Source organism: Bombus bifarius, unplaced genomic scaffold, assembly GCF_011952205.1.
Source record: "Bombus bifarius isolate JDL3187 unplaced genomic scaffold, Bbif_JDL3187 scf7180000008190, whole genome shotgun sequence".
Classification (NCBI taxonomy): Eukaryota; Metazoa; Arthropoda; class Insecta; order Hymenoptera; family Apidae; genus Bombus; species Bombus bifarius.
The window spans coordinates 168165-187998 of record NW_022884499.1 but is presented as its reverse complement, the minus strand read 5'-3'; the positions used below and the strand labels follow the sequence as shown (position 1 = coordinate 187998).

Sequence of the window (19834 nt, the reverse complement as noted above, 5' to 3'; positions counted from 1 at the left end):
TCGCCATTACTTCGCATGATTATTTGTATCGGTAACGTTATGTGGATTCTTTCCAGCTGCGAGGCCAAACTTAAAAATGTAGATCCGCTTCGTGTTACATGCTGATGTCAGTGTTGCCATTGCAGCTCCCATCTCCTGTCTGCTGCATTTATCAAACATACTCTCGCATTCTTTACATATAAAACCTTCGATGAAATCGATCTATGAAAAAAAACTACATACATAAGAATTCGATATCTCAAACTTTTCTTACCAAAAATATAGAGGTACATGAGTTCTTGACAATAATCTTGATAAGATCGATCGAATTACTCTTCGACCTACGGCGAGTTGCGGTGTAATCAGCAAACATTGATCGGATCGGTCGCGCAATGACAAACTGGAACGAAAAGGGGGCAGACAGAAGAAAAACGCGAGAACAAAAAGATTCGAAAAAATAGCCTCGCAGCCGCGCGTGCGACAATGAACAAATGACGCGACACGAGCCGCATGGCTTGCCAGAGAAACACCGGTTAGCTCGCTTTCACTCGCAAGCACCGAAGCTTGTTTGGCAAGAGGCTCCACACCGGAAGCCTCTCTGTGAGGACATGCGCGTTCAACTTGGCCGTGCCAGCCATACCCTGAAAAAGATTTACAAACTGCGTGATCGTAAAGCTGCTCGATTCACGAGTATTCTCGAGCGAGTTCAACGTCGCTTTCGTCGATCGAGTTTCTCGTTGCGTGTCGCCTAATCGATCGATCGCGATCGAACATTAATTCCGGAAGCCTGAAAGCGCTCGAGACGCCGCTGATACGCGTAACTGGCGTGGCACGATCGAAGCTGAAGGCCCACGTTGTGCTTTTTAATTAATTCGGTCAGCCTCGCGTTGCATTCGTCGGAATGGAAGGTTCTGTGTTCGGGTTATTGTTACTGAGCCGAGCCTCATTTTGGAAACAGACTTTCGTATTGATTAGAATATTAGAATTGTAACTTGAAATTACCGTACTTGAGTTGTTTCTTGTATTATTTCCCAGATATTGTAAAAAGATTTTAATATTGCAATTATCGCTGTATTTAATATTGCAATAATTGAAATAATATATAATAAATATGTAGAATAAATTGAAATAATAGTTGTTGGAAAATTTTGAAACAGTTCGAACAAAATTTGTTCTATGTATATATTTATATATATATATATTTAATATATAAAACATATATAATATATATAATATATAATATATATATAATATATAATATATATATAATATATAATATATAATATATATAATATATAAAAATATATAAAATAAATATATATATATATATAAAACAAATATATATATACATATACATACATATTTGTTTCATTTATTTTAAAGTCTGTTACCTGTTGAAGCATCGACTACGGGATTTTTAGTCTCTCACAAAAATTACTAACAACAGATTCATGCAAGTGTCATGCAAGGTGTTACTGCACGGCGATACGATAATCGCGGGACAGAGGAAAGGGGATAAGATCGTAACATGGATGGTAATACGCAATTTTAATCGGGCTGCAAAGCTTTCATCCAGAAGCCGTCCGTAAAGTTTCCTCTGCCTTTTCACTGTTAATAAAAGTGCTACAATCCATGCACTCGAATTCGCACTTTTCTACGTGTGGAACACACTCCTGCTAAATACGTGATTGTCGAACTCACTAGTACTACTGTGGTACATCCCGCGCGCGCGTGCCTTTTAATGATCAATCTTATACATGATTCATTGTTAATCCTATAGCAAATTTCAATCGAGTCTTCAATCAAATTTTTAATAAATTGATCCCGACCCCACCCATTCTGTAATTAAATCTAATCAAATAACCTTAAAGCCTTTGATAATATTCTATTATGTTACGTATAATTGAAAAAGTAAGAGAGAATAATTTGTTTGGAAATTGAAAAAGCACACGCCCGCGACTCAAGCAAGTCGAAAAACGTAGAGCTGGAAAATTCTGGTGTCGATGCTTGCCGGCTGCAGTCGTTGCTTTCTCATGACGTTGCTGACGGATGGACATGCCGAAACCATGCGGCCTGAACGTTGATCTACTTTAAGCTCCGTATACCATGGGCCATTCTCGTTCCACTGTCCTATGGTGCATGATGCGCGAAACACCGGTGTCTCGTTAAGAATGGCAAATGGGCAAACGTATAAAGGACGTTAGAGACATAGAACAGGGGAGGAAAAGTACGACAATCGTTACGACAATGTATAACAAGAAACAGAGAGTGGTTGAAGGTGCTGATAGTTCGTTTGTATGTGATATACAGAAACGATTTGTTCGACTGGATAAGAGTCAAAGGTATGTGCATAGATATCGATGAATCACGATCGAAAGTGTTCAAAGAGAAACTAGTTACACATCTCAAATTTGATTATCTGTGATAAAAATCTTCTGAAAGTGCAAAGGATCTTCAATATATTATGAACTTGGTAATATTCTCGTAATCAACGATTATTTATAAAGTTACTTTTCAACGCTGAAATAGTGTTAAAGCATATAACGAGTTAATACAAAAATTGTCCATCAGTCGACCTCTATGCGCTAAAATAATGAATGTATATCGTGTTTCTCTTTCTCTCTGTGTCTCGATTATCCTCCGTTACTTGGAGATTTTCTTTGAGAAAGCAGTAAATGTGTGTTTGAGATAATACAATTAGAACACGCATTAGCTGCAAGATCTTGCAATGATCGAACAACGTTGCAAACAGTATACCTACGTTTCAAAGTTCTGAAGTTTCGTGATCCACGTTCGCTTAGATATACGACGAACTTGGTATGGAACATAGATAAACGGCAAGCCAATGGAAACTTTAAAAATGAAAGAAACATTCCAAAATACCACGACATAATGACGAATACTATTTCTTACGTATCGGGAGCAGCTCGATTCGGCCATCAAGATGCTTTGAGAGCTAGAAAACTTGATGCTTAAGACTTTGTAACGATCAATGACCATGAAAAAAGTAGCAAAAAGTTCTAATTGTAAGATACATCAATACTGGAAGAAAAAACGAAAGAACTGATTGACAGTTGCAAGAATGGGATGGTCTCGATCGATTCTGGATTGCATGCAACAAAACTTCGTCAGAAAGGGATTCCCATCTCATTAGATTTCATCAAATAGAAACATTACCCGAACATACAATGAATTAAAGAACGCGTCTAAATTTTTACTCGCTTCAGGCTCAATTTTCTGATAGCTCGAATTTGATTTATCATTCTCCGTTTAATTTGTTCGAAAATTATAATACGAACAAACTGAAAAATCTATAATAAATTGTCCGTTTATATCAATTGGAAAAGATCCATATTTTTTTTTAAATACGTACTATCTTCCAATAAGATAAATTTCACTTCGAAGCGAATTAAAATTGTCGTTAAAGATACCATCGCAAAGGTACAGGAAACATTTTGGAGGGGCTATGAATCAAGAGGAAGAGCGCGTGGCAAAATCGAGAGTGACAGAGAATCGGATGATTTATCTACAGAGAACACGGTCGAGATATTTCGTTATGATTTATGCCGAAGAAAGGATCAGGACGAGCGAGAGTGCAAAATTCTTTGAAGAGAAGAGAATATGGATCGTCGATTCTCGATTCATGAATTGATTCACAAAAATTGAAATGTACGGTTAAAACGGTCTGACACGATTAATCGACGATTGATCGATTCCCTTCTCTTTCAAGGAACACGCAGCTCGTGTCTTACCTTTCTGGTTTGGTACGAACGTGAAAAGAAACACAACGTGTTCCGTGTTATCCAACCGGTACGTGACTGGTGAGAACCGCTCGTCTCGACGAGAGTTCAAGTCGCTGGCTAAAACTAAAATTCTACGAAGGATATGATCACTGACAGGTGAATCGAATAAATCAGTGTTATACGTCGTGACCATTGCAACGTTCTACAAAGCAAGCTGGGGCTCCTAAGATGACCGAGCGTAGTACAAGGATCGTCAAGAGGATCAGCAGGAGTGTAGGATTCGAACACGAGGTCGGAGACACACGATTGCACATATCCTCCTCACAGAAGCACATGTGACCAGTGCCGGTACTTTCCATCATGCACACGTGGTCCACCATGAATAAATTTATTTGTAGTTGCGAAGTGCAGGTCCGCCTCACGCTCTCATATGCTACGAACAGACGAAAAAAATACGAATAATTATTATATATTTAGAAATTGTATATACGAACAAAATATAACGTGATTTACAAATTTTAAACTGTGAAATAAATATTATTTTGATATAGAAATAATTATATTCATCTATAAATTGTATATAAATTATCCTAGAAAGATTTTAGAATAATTGGAAATAATATCGTAAAATAAGAAAGCTTAAAGAAGAGAATTATAGAAGCGTGTGTAGCAGGAGCTTAGATTTTCTTAGAGTTGTATAATTACGAAATAGATTATTTGAAACTCTTCCTTGTTCCAAACCAACGCTTTTAGTTAAAAATATCGGGCTCGTAGGCGTAATAATGTCAATATTGCTTATTAAAGCTTCATGGAAAATGATTATCAGTATTTACAAGGAATCTTGGATAATTATTTTGCAAATATCTTGAAATTTTTTTTCCTATTTGTTTTACTTTTCTTATTGAGAAAAAGGTTTAATTGTTTTCACAAAAGGTATATGAAATGGACATTTAAAGAAATGAAATAGAGAAAAATATAAAAAACACAAAGAAAATTATCGCACGAGTGGAAAGAGTGAAAAGATGGAGAAGTGAAAAGGAAGTACTTACGTGACTTGGCGTTGCGAACCATTTTCACGCAACAGCCATGGCAAGTCATGAGAGGTGGTTGATCCCTTGGAAGTGCGGTGTAATTAAAAGGATCCTTGCATCTGAGATCCGTCCATGAATCGCATTCGTAGCAATAAATAGAACGAGCTGTAAAATATAACTGTAATAAAGCGCGCCATTCATCTATCTTCAAACTTCAAAATGAATGTAGACGAATATGGTAAAATATTAAGCGGCATAAGTATCATTACATTTAACAAAATCAACTTCCTTGAAGTAGTACTGTAGAGGAAATATAGCCGTAAAGAAAAAATTACGTTAAATTCGCGAATTAAATGTACTAAACAGAAATCAAATTATGAGCAGGGACAGCGTACAATTAATTTATATATCAATCTTATGCAACTAAATTGCAAAGAAAAAAGAAAAGGAAATAAAAATAGTGGGGAGAATGAATCTTCAGACAAGAAGCCCTGCGGAATAACGTCGACAGATAACGATGGCAAGAAGGACACTGAAGTGAAGCTGGTTTGATCACTCACTCTGGCACTCCGCGCGACAGACGGTGGCAACCGCGAGTACAATTGCCGCTGAAACGAAACATTGGCCATTGCTTTAGAAGATAAAAAGAATAATTTTAACTGTGGATATCTACGAAATGATAATCATGAACAACAGAAACAAAAGGGTGCACACTGCTAGGTCTACCCACTATATTGTTCTTACTACTACTACTACCTTTGCTATTTGCAACGACATTCATCGTCATGATTGCATTCTAATTTCACTCGTGACTACGAATACATTAGAATATCTTGATATCTAAATATTTTATTATTTGCGCGATTAACGATATCGAATAGTTAAATTTTCTTACAATTGACAATATCGTTTGAGATATTTCACATTTTTGGGTTGTTAATCCTTTCTTTTTGTTTTCTATCGTTCGTCTACTAGATGATAATTGCTTAATGAAATTTTGATTCTAGTTACGCAATTTTGAACATGATTAAAATATCTAGATATCTCGATGAACGAAATTTCAATTGAGGTAGTATAAGAATTTTAATAGTTGATCTAAAGTATTATTCACGATACGAATTTTTCAATGTTGCTCTTTGGATTTATGTTGTTCCCTGTCAAATATTATAACTATAAGATAGGTTTCGATGTGAAATATATTAGTTTGGAAACACATGAACTCTAAACTCGACCCGTACTCATAGAAATAGAATAGGTTAATAGTTTACGACATACTTATAGTACTTTCTTGGCGTTTCGTGCTATAAAATAACAACGATAGGAACACGTTCTCTCACGTATTGTATTCTCTGTTTTTGAGTTTAAGTTTCAAAAAGTCATACGAAAATTGTTTCTTTATAAAAATGTTAAAATATACAAATGATGAAATGTATTTTTCATTCTAGTTCCATACATTCCACTATGCAGGGTGACTTTGTTGTAGCATGTGTGGGAAGTATGTGATTAACGACAATGACCATTCATCGAAACTTCTATCGCTTTTTACCAACTTTAAAAACTAACAGGTACGTACCTCGTGCACAGGGGCAGCGATCGTACGCGTGAATACTAGTTTAATTAATTCTAGAATACCGTTTTTACATAAACCTATGTACAATACATATATCTACGAAAACAATAACATGAAATGAAGTTACATAATCACTATATATTGTTGACGATAAAAGTACTCCTCAATGTCTTATTCAAACAATAGTTTCATATTTAGTAATACCTAATAAAATGTATAAAACGTTTACATGGGATTTTTCAAATTTCATAATATTCAATTTATGTAGGAATTGAAAGATTGTTATTAATTTTCCATAAACAAACCGGATATTTAAATCCTTCTCATTCGAATTTGTATTTTTATTGAAAAAAGATTCAAAGTTTTATTTGACCCAATTAGCAAATAACAAATACATATTTTATTTTTAGATTTTTTCAAAACCTTAGAACATAAACGAAATTACACTTGAGCATGAATGACCCAGTTTGCCTACGAAGTATGCTTCGTTTGAACGTTTACTGTATGAACTTATACTTCACTTTTACGAAGTGAATATATTTGCTTACAGAGAGATAAAATATAAATTCTTATGTACAGATGTATATATATATATATGTCGGAGATGAAAGAACACCGGAGCCTTTGGAATTTTGGATAATCCCGCAACATTGTAACCTAGAGTCTACTATAGCTGTAATTGAACAATTGTAGTTATTCAACCCGATTGTAATTGTTCGAGAGTCGTGATAATGAGCTTGGGCTCGAGGCGACAGTCAGTCGCCGAACGTAGCCGCGGTCACGGGATGAACGCTTTGTATAACAAAGGTATGGAGTAATTCTATAGCTCTCCTTAAAAGAAATATTCGTGGCGACACGCGACAGTAAACATTCCAACGGTTTCTGTCCTGTGGCTCGCCACACGCAGACCCTATTCTTCGAGTAAGATGATTGCCAGATGTCGATGCGTCTCCGCAGTACATGTTCGGCTAGCTCGAGGGCCCGTTATAAATCTTAAGATTTAGTCAACTAAAGTCCTTCAAACAGACAAACAGTCTTTGTCCCAACTACGGGAAGATAGGGGAGACATATTTTTCAACGAGCGGCGTCTCCCACTAGCAACTTTCCCTCGAGGGCGGCTAACATCCTTTTCTAACCACCGATATGGAGATTGACCAATTAGCAGCAACGCCAATTTCCCTTACTTTCTGAACGAAGGCTTTTCTCGACGAATCCGATGATCTCGTGTCCTTAGACACACCCCATTATAGTTTTCCTCTGTGGCATGATCGGGACGGGAAAGACATTCTTTCTCGCGATCTCATTGATGAAAGGAGTAACTCTTTACGACCAGTGAATATTACGCGTCCGACTTAGATTTTGTGAGTACGTTCATCTATCATCCCGTCGACCGCGGATTCGTTATTGAACCTAGGATCATTGTCATTAGTTTCTCGAGCACCTAACTACCGCGGTTACTTGTCCGGTTCTATAATAATCGTATTTGCACTAGTCAATGTCTTCTCCATTGCATAACGACAACGTGTAACTCAAACGAAGATTCGTTTCACGCCCCTAACCCTAATTCTAATGTAAACTCGACATATATATGTTGGAGATGAAAGGACATCGGGGCTTTTCTTTTGGAATGTTTGGGAAGATCCCCAATACTTTAGTCCCGACTTTTTATTATAGCTGTACTTAAATAATAAAACTGAGAAATAGTTGTTTATGATTTAATCCGAGTATGGGTGCTCGAGATTTGTGGCAGTGGGCTTGGGCTCGAAGTGACATAACGGGTCGCTGAACGTAGCCACGGTCACGGGAGAGACGTGTACCTAACAGAGGTATGAAGTAATTATATAGCTCTCCTTAAAAACAAAGATTGACCCGTGGGTACAGAGAGGTACCCGTACAGAGAGGTACGAAGAGGAGTATAAAAGGGCAGTTCCACTTGGACTGACATTCAGTCAGATAAGTTCTACTTGTACTGTGGACAAGTACGTTAAGTCACACCAGAATCGTGGATCAAATTGCATTCGTCATCCCGTTGACCGTGGATTCGTTATCGAACCTAAATTCATTGTCATCGACATCTCGATTATAAAATCACCTAATCACTATTACTCGTTAAACTCTATAATAATCACATTTGTATCAGTAAGTATCATCTATAGCACATAACAACAATGGCCAATTCACGTGAAGATTCATTATACGTCCCTAACTCTAATGAGAACCCGACATATATATGTGACGATTTTCGTCCACGAGACGTTCTCGAACTAAATGAAACGGAGAACGTCTTATCATAGTAATGAAAATAGACGTGTACTTCATCGGAGTGGAAGAAATTGAGAAGGAAGATACTTTTATCGACGACTACGACTCCTCTATGTCCACCTTTATCTACACTAATCACAGGCTTCTGTCGCTACTTTCCCCTCTGCTTTTCGTCGTCTGCACACTCACCCCGAGCAGCGCGCTTGATTGTCTCCAAAACAATCGATAAAGCACGTTCCATTCGTATTTAACTATTCAGGCACAGTTACTGTTTCGAGGGAGTAAAGGCTTTAGCAGACTCGAACGGTGTAAAGCGATGAATAACACAGTATAAGAATAGGTTGCGAATTTTCTCTTGTTTGTCCTTTATTTCTTTCTTCGATCCGAGTTCTAAGAACTCATCAGATTATAAATACAATCCACGATGGAGAATAGTGAATTGTATTAAAGCGCTAAAATAGTTTTGCGTATGCATCTTTTTTAATATTTGTTTCTTTACGATTTAATTTATCCTTAATTTATCCACACCCTCGATGTGATTAAACAAAATATGAAATTTTTTAGGAAGCCAATATCAGGAAAAATATTGTTTATATATACATTAATGTTAATTTACTAACAATAAATGTTATTTTTACAATTACTATATTTATAGACGAAATATAGCCTACCTACTATTATTGCTGTAGGCTGTATAAATTAAACGAGGATACACTTACTAGCATCGCAATCAGTGCAATTAATATACAACCTCCATTACGATATAACAGCTATACAATTACAAAATACTATTATTTAGAATGCCATGTTCATTTCAAATGTTAATGTACACTCAACAGGTGGAACAGAAAGTATTCTCCTTAGAAAATCAAAAAAGACAATCAATTTGTAGGAGATATAGCAACAACAGGGAATTCAGCTATTACAGTAAATGTAGATTTGAAACATCTTTAACAACACAGTTATATGAAAAAGATGTAACAAGTCGTAATAAATTTTGGCTCAAGTCCGCGCGTAAGTTTTCGTGTTTTTTTGTTTGTATGTATGTTTACACAACGTGTCTGGGATTTTGTTTACAAAAACACCATAAATAAAGAACGTGGCTTAATCTCTGCTTTCTTTCGTCTGGTAAAAGGAGTTATACAATAAAAAGAAAAAGACTTTTTTTTCGCAAAACTCACCCACTATCAAGTGATTCAGCGACATGTTTTTTGGCGATGGTTCCTTCTTACTTCCGATCCAAATTCATGCCGTGTCACGAGCTTACTCCTACAGTAGGAATGCAGGTCAGACGCGATTCACGGAATTACATTCGTCCGTTAGGCAATTTACTGGAACAGAAGGGACAAATTTCAAAATCTCGACAGGTATGTTTCTTATTTATCATTAACTAGTGGCCGCTAATAATCGAGGGATAAAGCATAATACAGCTGAAATAGAATCGCCGCATTTAGAAAATCAATATCTCGAATGGATCTATGGATTCCACAGCGTTGTAAAATTACGGAAACTTTAAGTTAATAATTACGTCGCTTGGCCTCGAAATATGAAACGTGAACCGTGTCAAGAAGATACAGAAACCGATGTTCTAAAAAAAGAAGCCAAGCTATTAAGTTGGTGCATACGAAAATGTATCTGGAATAAAAATTTTAATATGCAAATAGTGACTAATCCAATTTCATTATACTAGGCTAATAAGAATTATAAGCCCAATTACTGATCTACTAATTCCGTTGTTTTATAATAAGCCTGAGAATAAACATACATACATATATATACATATATATATATTTCAAATAGATATGGATATAAATATTCTCAGACATATGCTAGTAATTAGAAGTAAGTAATATTTGGGTCAATATATTCCGCTTTTCTTGCAATCTTGCAGCAATGCGGTATGTAACTGAGCCAAGAAATCACTGCATATTCTCGTTTTACGAATTCGTAACCTTGGCTATTTAATATTTTATCAGATATCTTTCGTATGCAAGGAAGTACGTTATGCGTATCAAGAATTTGTGTATGTGTTTACCTTCACGTAATGTCATGCGAAAAATAGCAGATAGTAGAATAATTGAGTCCGCTAACCTATCAAAAAAAAAAAAAATAAATAAATAAATAAATAAATTTTCCTTATCTAATCTATAATTATAAATAGCTTCCATAGTAACATAGCCGAGTACTCATGCACAATACTTTTAACACTAAACCTACCAGTTTATTTGTCAAATTGACCGCTTTCAAACTTCTGCATAAATTTAACCATATTTAAACGTTATCATATCGCTTTCTAATTTCTGACTTTTCCTAAAACATGCATACAATATATTTTTCGGTATTTACTTTTAGTTTGCTTTTTTCTTTTCTAAGAAGGAATTGTATTTTGCCTTGCCTATCGCGGGCGGTCAATTTGACCAACCAATAAAATATTTTAGTTACTCTTAAAATAAATGCAATCAGTACAAAAAAAGGCTATTTCAAAGTCAGATGACAAACAAAATCAGTAATAACAAATAATAACAACTGTTACGCTCGTAACTTTATCATAAATTATAATCCATCCCTCGATCAAGATGGCCACCAGCTGTCAACACGTATGAATTCAGGCCTATAATAATCCTAACCGCCATAAAATTTAGCATTTTTTACAGACCATTGTAACAAACATTTTGAAAGTCGAGAAGTTTCTTAGGATTATCATTCATTGCGATAAAACACGGGAAAAGCGGGTTTTCCTAACTCCATACTCGAGTAACCGTTGGTGAAGAATGGCCAATACCCATCAATATTTTCTTATAAATATCATCGTCACAGATCATATTCTTACTTGCTATCGTCCAGATTACATCTTTCGACCTTTCGACCAGAATACATTACAGTTTGTTAGTCAATCAGCCGACATTTAACCTTGTTATCTCTAAAACTCAGATAGGAAGCATCTCAGAGCGTTTTGCGTAAAATTGTTATAAAAGCAAAAGTAAAGCATATCAAATTTGACAATAATTTTGTACTCCGTACATGGAGTTATTCTGTGATAAATATTTACCCTAAAATGTTACGACTTTTAAAAAAAATTATAGAAAAAAAAATAACGGACATAGAAGAAGACTGTTCAGTATGCGATGAACAAGAAACTTCAGCAACTGAAGACGGCATGGAAACATATAAAAAGCTGTTTACAACCAAATCAGAGTTGAATATTATTTATAAATAAGCGTTCACGTCCAGGGCAAAAAGGAAAGAAATTATCGTTGACAGCAAAGAGTGAGACTGATGTAGAGAATCAACGTATCGAAACTGGGCCCGATGGGACAGTTTGGAAAGAAATAGATGCAAGTCCCAAACCTGGCAGGACATCAATTTATAATATTTTTAGGGATACGCTAAACGGCATATAATGAAAGGACAAATAGAGACGGCATTTCATCTTATCATTGATCACCGTATAAGAGATCATATAATAAAATGTATAGAAGAAGCATTTAGAGTATTGGGGATTAAGAGGGAGTTAGATGCAACAAAACTAGATGCATTTATTACTCTGCTATATCCCCGAGGTGCATGTCAGGCAAAGAATTTCATATTTGTGGAATAAAATTTGGAGACCTGCATTTTTTCCAAAAACAATGAGCAGGAATGACTTTGCTGAAATTATGAGGTTTATACGATTTGATAAGAAGAGCGAAAGAAGCCAACGTTTACGAACCAATAAATTTGCAATGCTATCTATAGTATGGGGCCGATTTATAGAGAATTCACAAAATTGTTATAAACCTGGTGCATACATTACTTTTTTATATATAGAATCGCGGGAAAACCATGCAATAAAACTATCAATAAGTTTAGATTCATTACTACAAAAAACTTGTCAAGTAAGAAATTGTAAAGGTTACAAAATTACGAAAATTTGTTTAAGATGCGGGAAATATGTATGCGGCAAATGTACATTTGATAATAAGATAATTTGTAAAAAATGTAGCGAAGTTGAATAAGATATATCTCTATATAAATAAAAGTGTAATTTTTTATTTAAGTCTATAATTGAAATTAAACAAAAGTAAATTTCGACGAAACTTAATGAAAGTTCATCATTTTATATACATTTAGATATAAATTAACCATTATCTAAGTTAAATCATAAAAACTATTACTTCTTTAATCACCGGTCATTTTGACCGCACATGGTAGAAATAGGTATAAATAAAGTGTCAGTAGGTTTAGTGTTAATATCGCACAAAATTAAAACAGGCGATGCAGGATTTTTAAAAATCACGGGTTGATCAAACAAAAATTATCATAAATTACTCTCAGATAATATCATATCACATTACATATTACTATTAAATAACGTGATTTTATTATTCCCGTATTGACTATGTTGTTTGAAACTTGCTTTTAATTGAATTGTGCACCCAGTCTGTAACACAGTTCAATAAGAAAGATATTATTATATCAGAGAACAAGAAAGAAATTCCTAAAAAGCAAGACAAATCTTCGTACCTGCTCTAAAATATGCAGAATAAGATAAATTACGTGACAGAATCAAGTGCTTTTTGGAGTTTTGCTGTAACAAGTCCAGCCATATCAGAATGAATAAATAACAAGCTTAACGAGCTTAATTATCCTGTAAGCAATTTATCATCAAAGTTTCGCGCCTCCCCAACTTTCTATGCAAGCTTCTAATAATTCTATATATTCTACGACGCAAACATTAAAATTAAAATACTACAATTCTGCCCTTAGCTAAAATATCCTATATTTTATTATAAATATTCTATATCTAACATTTTTTTATTTTTCAAGATATTGAGATATTTGTTATATGCTATAGAAACTGTCACGGAATAATATTTAAATGTTTGAATGTAATGAAAAAGAATGTGAGAGATGGTACAAAGAAAGCGGTTAAACTTCAATTTTCATCGATTTTGAAATCGTAAATGTAGGAATTTTTAACTACGGAAAGCAGAATTATATTATAAAACGAAATTACGTCAATTATAACAGACACTAGAAATATAAACCTACTTAAGAAAAGTTAAACTAGGAAAACTCCACAAGGTATACAACACAAATTTCAGAAACCAGCAATATGATTTACCTCTGTGATATATTGACGAAAATTTTTGGCCGTTTGTGACGTACAAAAAAATAATTTTCGAAGGACAACTATAAACTGTCACACGCTAAACGAATGCGTGACGTTTTATAGTTTCGTATGTATGAATTTGACGCGCTGCCTCAAGGATAAACAATTGTCACAGCATACATCGTATCTTCTGCCACAGTGTTGTCGTTTCATCTTCTTGCCATACTCCTTGTCCGTACATCGAACAATACTACAACCTTCTTCTTACGTCACCGTACTTGATCATCATAGGCCAACGATCCTGAAATAATTTCAAGCGAAAAGATTCGACGTTTCCAATGGATCGTCTGAGAACGAACGATCGTCAATGCTTAACGTGGGACGATGAAAATCAGAGACTTGTAAGCGCGCATATCGCGACGCGTGAATCGTCGAGATAAAAAGGAAAACTGCAATCTTGATTAAACGAGATATTCAAAATGTTGCACGAACGTAAAATTTAACACGTTAAATTCCACGGGGGTCACCGGTAACCGGCGCACCAAGATTAGAAGAAATACATAATTTGAACAAATGTCAATAATTATAAAGTTTGTATTATTACCATCGTTACTACAATGGTGTGACGAAATTAATGCAGTATAAAACATATATAAGATGGTTGAAAACCGCGTTTATTAGACACTAAGATTTACAATTCAAGTGGTTGCTTATTTGCACAGCTTATTTTAATTCATTTCTTAAAAAATATTGGCAAATGTAAAGAAAATGAAAATAGTTTTCTTTAACTGAAGGTTGATTCTAACAAATACGACGAAAATTGTTGTGTGATAAAAATACACGCCATCTTATCGCGCCATTGCATACAAAGTTACACGTAATTATACAAACAATGCAAACGTGGGTCACGTAACATACTCACTTCAAATAAATGGTAAGTTTGCTATTGTATAAAAGAGTGTTTTTGTTCTGTTTCGAAATGTGATGACCATTAGATTTGTTTAGGTGCAGCTGTTTCTGAAATCTCCTTGTTTTCTTACAGGAAGCTACACATTCCTGTATATACCGTTCGATGCGTTTTTTAATTATCTACAAAGAAGTGTTAGGGTACTTGAATCGAGAAATAATTAGTTTAGAAGATATTTTCACTTTAATTTATTAAACTTAATGTATGGGAGACAAGGAAAGGACAATAAAACAGTACTTTTATGTTTATGTATTTGTCTTTCATAAGTTAAATTTGACAAATTAAAGTTAAAATATCTTTTAAAGTAATCATTTTTCGACCCAAATATCCTAATACTTTTTTTTAGAAAACTAAAACATACATCGAGCAGTGTATCAAAAAATGTATAGTTCCCTAAAAAAGAAAGAAGATAAAGGTCATCCTGAGATTTCGAAAATGCCTTCACCTAAACAAATCCAGTGTCCCACTCGAAACAGAACAAGCTTTATTTAAAACATTTTTTCATACAACAAATAACCTACGAGTTATTTGATGTGAGCATGTTACATGACTCATGTATACTATTGCATACTATTTTGTATTCCTGTATACTATTTTGTTTTTATTAGTAAAAAGGACAAAGTTCTTAAAAAAGGATCCGTTAAGGTTCTTGTCATTTTCGATTTTCTTAATTTAACAAGGAGTAATGTACAACATCATTTTTTTCAGAAAAATAAAAGTTCATTATTTTTTTCCTTAATAAATGCCTGAAGAGATTCGTTTCTGAAGAAATTAAATAAAGAATAATATTATTACACTGTATACCTTTTTTATTCCATTTATTATTTATTACTACTACTATTTTACTTCATAATCTGATAGAAAAGATCTGCGTAAAAAAATTGTTATTGATTATTTGAAAAAATACTTGTGCTTTTACGTAATTTAAAACGCGAAATAAGATAAGTAGCTTGTGTTCGTACATCAATAAGCTTTGCGTCTATATAAATTTGCATAACTTAAACGCACTAGTGGTATAGAATTTCATATAATGCTTCAAATCTCTGTGTGCGACAAAGCAATTGATCAGCAAACGATATATGTATACGGCGATCGATTAAACGGCTTGATATCACACACATATAATGTTTGCATGAAAACAAATGAAATGGCCGTTTGATGTATGAAATGCATAATGGAAAATGTTCATGAAAAAATATACAATGCACATAGTATAGTGCGCAGCAAATATTTTGCGCAAAAAAAAAACAATGATGGAACGAATCGAATCTTCGAATCTTTTTATAAATTCATTACGTGCAATGTTAACAACCTTGGCATGTTGGTATTAAAAAATCAAGTAAACAATCAATCGAATGAATAAACAATAAAGCAATAAACTTTCTCTTGGACCCAACTGTATCGACAACGATTAAATTTTAAGCATTTATTGCTCTAAATTTCACGAAATTTATCAATCTTTTAAAGCGAACTCTAAAAACTGATTTTGATGTTTTGCTGAATAATTAATATTAAGGATATATTTATAATACGATATTTAAGGTATTAGTAATTAGAAATTAGTAAAAATTAGTCACGATGTATTTTCTTTGATGTAAATCGAGATCAATTTACAAAAATCGAAAGAAGATTTTCATAGTTTCTCGAAATAAAAAGCTAACAATTAGCAAGACAATGCGATAAGTTGTCTAGATCAAGAAGTGAGAAAGTAAACATCGTAATATTTCCTGGTAGTTTTAATACCGCAACCATAAACTTGGATTTTCACAGGTTTCAATCGCTTTCAGAGGCTTCAACATCTGCTGCGTAAAAGTACCACCGCATTAAGGTTGAATTGTTATTCATAATATAAAACGAAGTGACATTTTCCTTACATAAATATATGATAACAACCCGCTATGCTGATCCAGTTATTTAAACAGTACATGAAACGTGAAGTGCAACGTCGTGAATCTTTTTCATTAATGTCAATTTAAATAGACAACGCGTGCAATGATCAAACATTTACCCTCGCGGTCAAGCGTTGGGCGACTGACGGACGAAAGAAAACGCGTTTTATTTTAACAAAAAAGAAATATGACTAAGAAAGTGCGTAATAAACGAAGTTACGATTAGTGCGACGTGTTTTCGTTAAATTCAACGTTATGAGATGTAACAATTATCTCAGTAGCGTCTTTTAAATAACAAAAAATCCAAATAAAAAGTAACGAATCAATTACGTCGAGGAGAGGGGGGAGGGAGCAACGGAGTGGAGGGCAAAGGCACAGCTTAAAGCCGCGCAAATTGATGTTACTTTAAAATCGCATAAAGAAATAGAACACTAGCTATCGACAAACAAAACAACGTGGGCATAATTTCAGTATTCCTGGTTCTACACAAACTTAACATAATACGTTACGAATACTACAAAAATTTCAATCGTTCACATAAAGAATTTTTACGTATTTCGACGAGAATCAATTGTCCTTACAGGCAATCACAAATAAGCCAAACATGAAGGAACATTTCTCGATAGTAATCTTAAAACTGTACGTTTTATACCCTCGTCAATACGTACACAACTCATAAGAAGATCTGGAATACTCAACCGTACAACGAAACCGGTAACTCGTCGAAGAACAGAAGATTAGGAACAGAAGATCACCAGTTTCCAAGAGTTGCTTGGTCACCGTCACTATCGTCGATTAATCGGTGTTTCTCGGTAATTTGTACGATCACTGCATCACCAGCATGGCGGTGGGCGATTCCACATACGGGATGGACGATGCGATGTAAGCAGGTGCAATGATTGCGACTACGCTAGCGCGTTTGAGCGTCGGGAAGCATCGTGGCACGGTCTGCGAAGCGCCACCCAAGTCGCGCAATCGGATAGAAGCGAAGTGCGGATCCAGGTCGATCAATATGACGGGTCAGCAGTCGTTGCCTCGTGTTCATGTTGCGGCAACCACACTGTGGTTGAGGGAGGGAACGCCACGTTTGCGCCGTAGAATCTAAGCTTCGTGCGTTTCATCTCCGTCAAGCACGTGCATGCGTATTGTCATGAGGAATTTTCGGATCATTTGAATATGAATCCTTCCATTAAACGAGAGATAGAGTTTTGTTCTTTGCTATAGTGCTTCGAGTCAAATATTAATAGAAGTAACTTGTATAGATTGATTTGCGTAAATGTGTATTTTAGTGATATAAATATTCGTTTTGTGAAATATTTCTGTTCAATTGATTTGAATAAGAATGTATACATTGTTGAAAGTTTTAGTTTACTCAAACGAGGAAGATTATTTATTGTTTCGTTATACTGATCAGTATAGAACGAACGTATTTATTGTTGAGAAAATGTTTGTCAAATTATTTTCGATGTTTGTATCTTAATTATCACAAGGATTATTCACAAAGTAAAAATTGATTTTTAATATTCAGATAATAAAAATAGTCTTTTGCATTAAAAACCATGGCTTAAGAAATTTAAACTCCAGCGAATAGGAACGGAAGAAAATCATATATTAAATTAATAGTTTAAAAAATGAACAGTTGTTTATGCAGTCGGGATGCATTACAATTGGAGAACATTAAGTATGTAGTATGTAATAGGTTCTGCGCGAGATCATCATACCAATTAATTATCATAATACAGTTGAAGAAATACATTCTATACCTCATTTGCAAGATATTCTGTTCTACACTTTATTTCTAATTTCATAGAGAAATTTAGTTTCAATTCGAACCACTATTATACTGAATCGATAACGTCGCATGCGAAACGAAAATGGTAGGCGGAGTCAGGTGATCGCCAAAATGTGAATTACGAAAAAGCGATGAATGTTACATCTATTCTGTACCTCGTCGGTGTTAATATATAAATAAAATAGAGAATTATATGATAAATTACCAGCTGATAGAAAATTACTTCATTGACCAAGGAAAAAATAAACGTAACATTAAAAATGGAGCTCTGTCTTACGTTCTGGAATACCAATCTCGAAAAGAATCAGAATATCTTTCACACCTCTACAATTTATAACGCTGTTATAAATATCGCGACGCGACGATTGAAAATCTGTTTGAACCATAGGTTTAAATGCGCTCCGTTCATTCAAGCAAAACTTTAGTTAGTGCTTGATAAATAATAAACCTCTTAAATAAACCTCTTGGCATTAAATTTATTTATCTGAACATTAAATCTATTATTTTTGTTAAAAAATTTATAAATTATATCCTTGATATCTTTATATATCTATCTTCATTTATCTTTTTATATTTATATCTTACCATCAATTAAAAATAATTATGCTCTTAATTTATAGCAATTATACTGTTAATTGAAAATAATTGTACTATTAATCTGAAACAATACTATTTATTCGTAACAATTAAATTAATGATTTATTTTACCTTTAATTTATTTTTAACTCTAATATTAATTAAATCTTCGAAATCTTTGAAATGTTATTTTATTTCTACTTAATTTTATTTCAGTGCAATATTTAATTTTTCATTTAACTACTTCATATAAAGTCAACGCCAATGCAAAGTGTAACTATTGAGTGTTTGTGCCAAAAAAGTCAAAAAATGAAACCGTGTTCATGGATTTGAGGTAGCAAATGTAATCAAATCGAAGGCAACGGGGTCTCGTTATACATTTATGCGTGCTATAATTAATATGTCACATGGTTTAGTTCCTTCGGCGATGAATTATATGATTATTTGAATTAACATACTAGCTTAACTCTCATGAGTTCTATCACACCCGTATACTCTTCAATAAGTAATAATTTTCGATATTAGTTCCAAATTAGACACATATATTTTTGATACTGAATGCTGTCAGGGTTACGAATTATTGTACGATGTTTGTAATGATCGGTGTAATCATTGTGTGGAAGATGAATGTTATGTGGCGCGTGCTTTCCTTCTAATTTATAAAGATTTATGTAAGCGCTGCCTGAGAGATGAATGTTGCGCATTTTGGGCTAAGAAATATCTATCTTTTTACGTAGACTCATGGAATAGAGTCAGAACTCAATATTCTTGTTAACGGCTTGAATGTTGAGATTTATGTGTAATGTTGTAGAAATTATTGGCAGATATCATACTTAGTCACCTCCTCGTGATGAGACCTGGTAATTGATACTGTTCTCCAAAGATTAATTTTTACATTATTTTTATGCCAATCGATTCATCTTTGAAAAACGA

At 34.2% G+C, this 19834-nt stretch overlaps 1 protein-coding gene across 2 annotated transcripts; it reads right to left on the bottom strand.

Moving 5' to 3' along the window:
* Nucleotides 1-1511: 1511 nt before the first annotated feature.
* On the bottom strand, nucleotides 1512-17532 carry LOC117209703 (protein quiver). Of its 2 annotated transcripts, XM_033451993.1 has the most exons (9): nucleotides 17202-17530; nucleotides 13690-13927; nucleotides 13089-13212; nucleotides 12920-13005; nucleotides 10621-10676; nucleotides 9767-9916; nucleotides 5314-5361; nucleotides 4772-4918; nucleotides 1512-4155 (listed from the first exon to the last, which is right to left on the bottom strand). In XM_033451993.1, the coding sequence occupies exons 6-9, from the start codon at nucleotides 9789-9791 to the stop codon at nucleotides 3899-3901; spliced, it is 477 nt and encodes a 158-aa protein (XP_033307884.1). In that variant the 5' UTR covers nucleotides 9792-9916; nucleotides 10621-10676; nucleotides 12920-13005; nucleotides 13089-13212; nucleotides 13690-13927; nucleotides 17202-17530; the 3' UTR covers nucleotides 1512-3898. The 2 variants fall into 2 exon arrangements, with proteins under 2 accessions (XP_033307884.1, XP_033307885.1); XM_033451994.1 differs by lacking the exon at nucleotides 5314-5361 and having other exon boundaries at nucleotides 17202-17532.
* Nucleotides 17533-19834: the final 2302 nt, after the last annotated feature.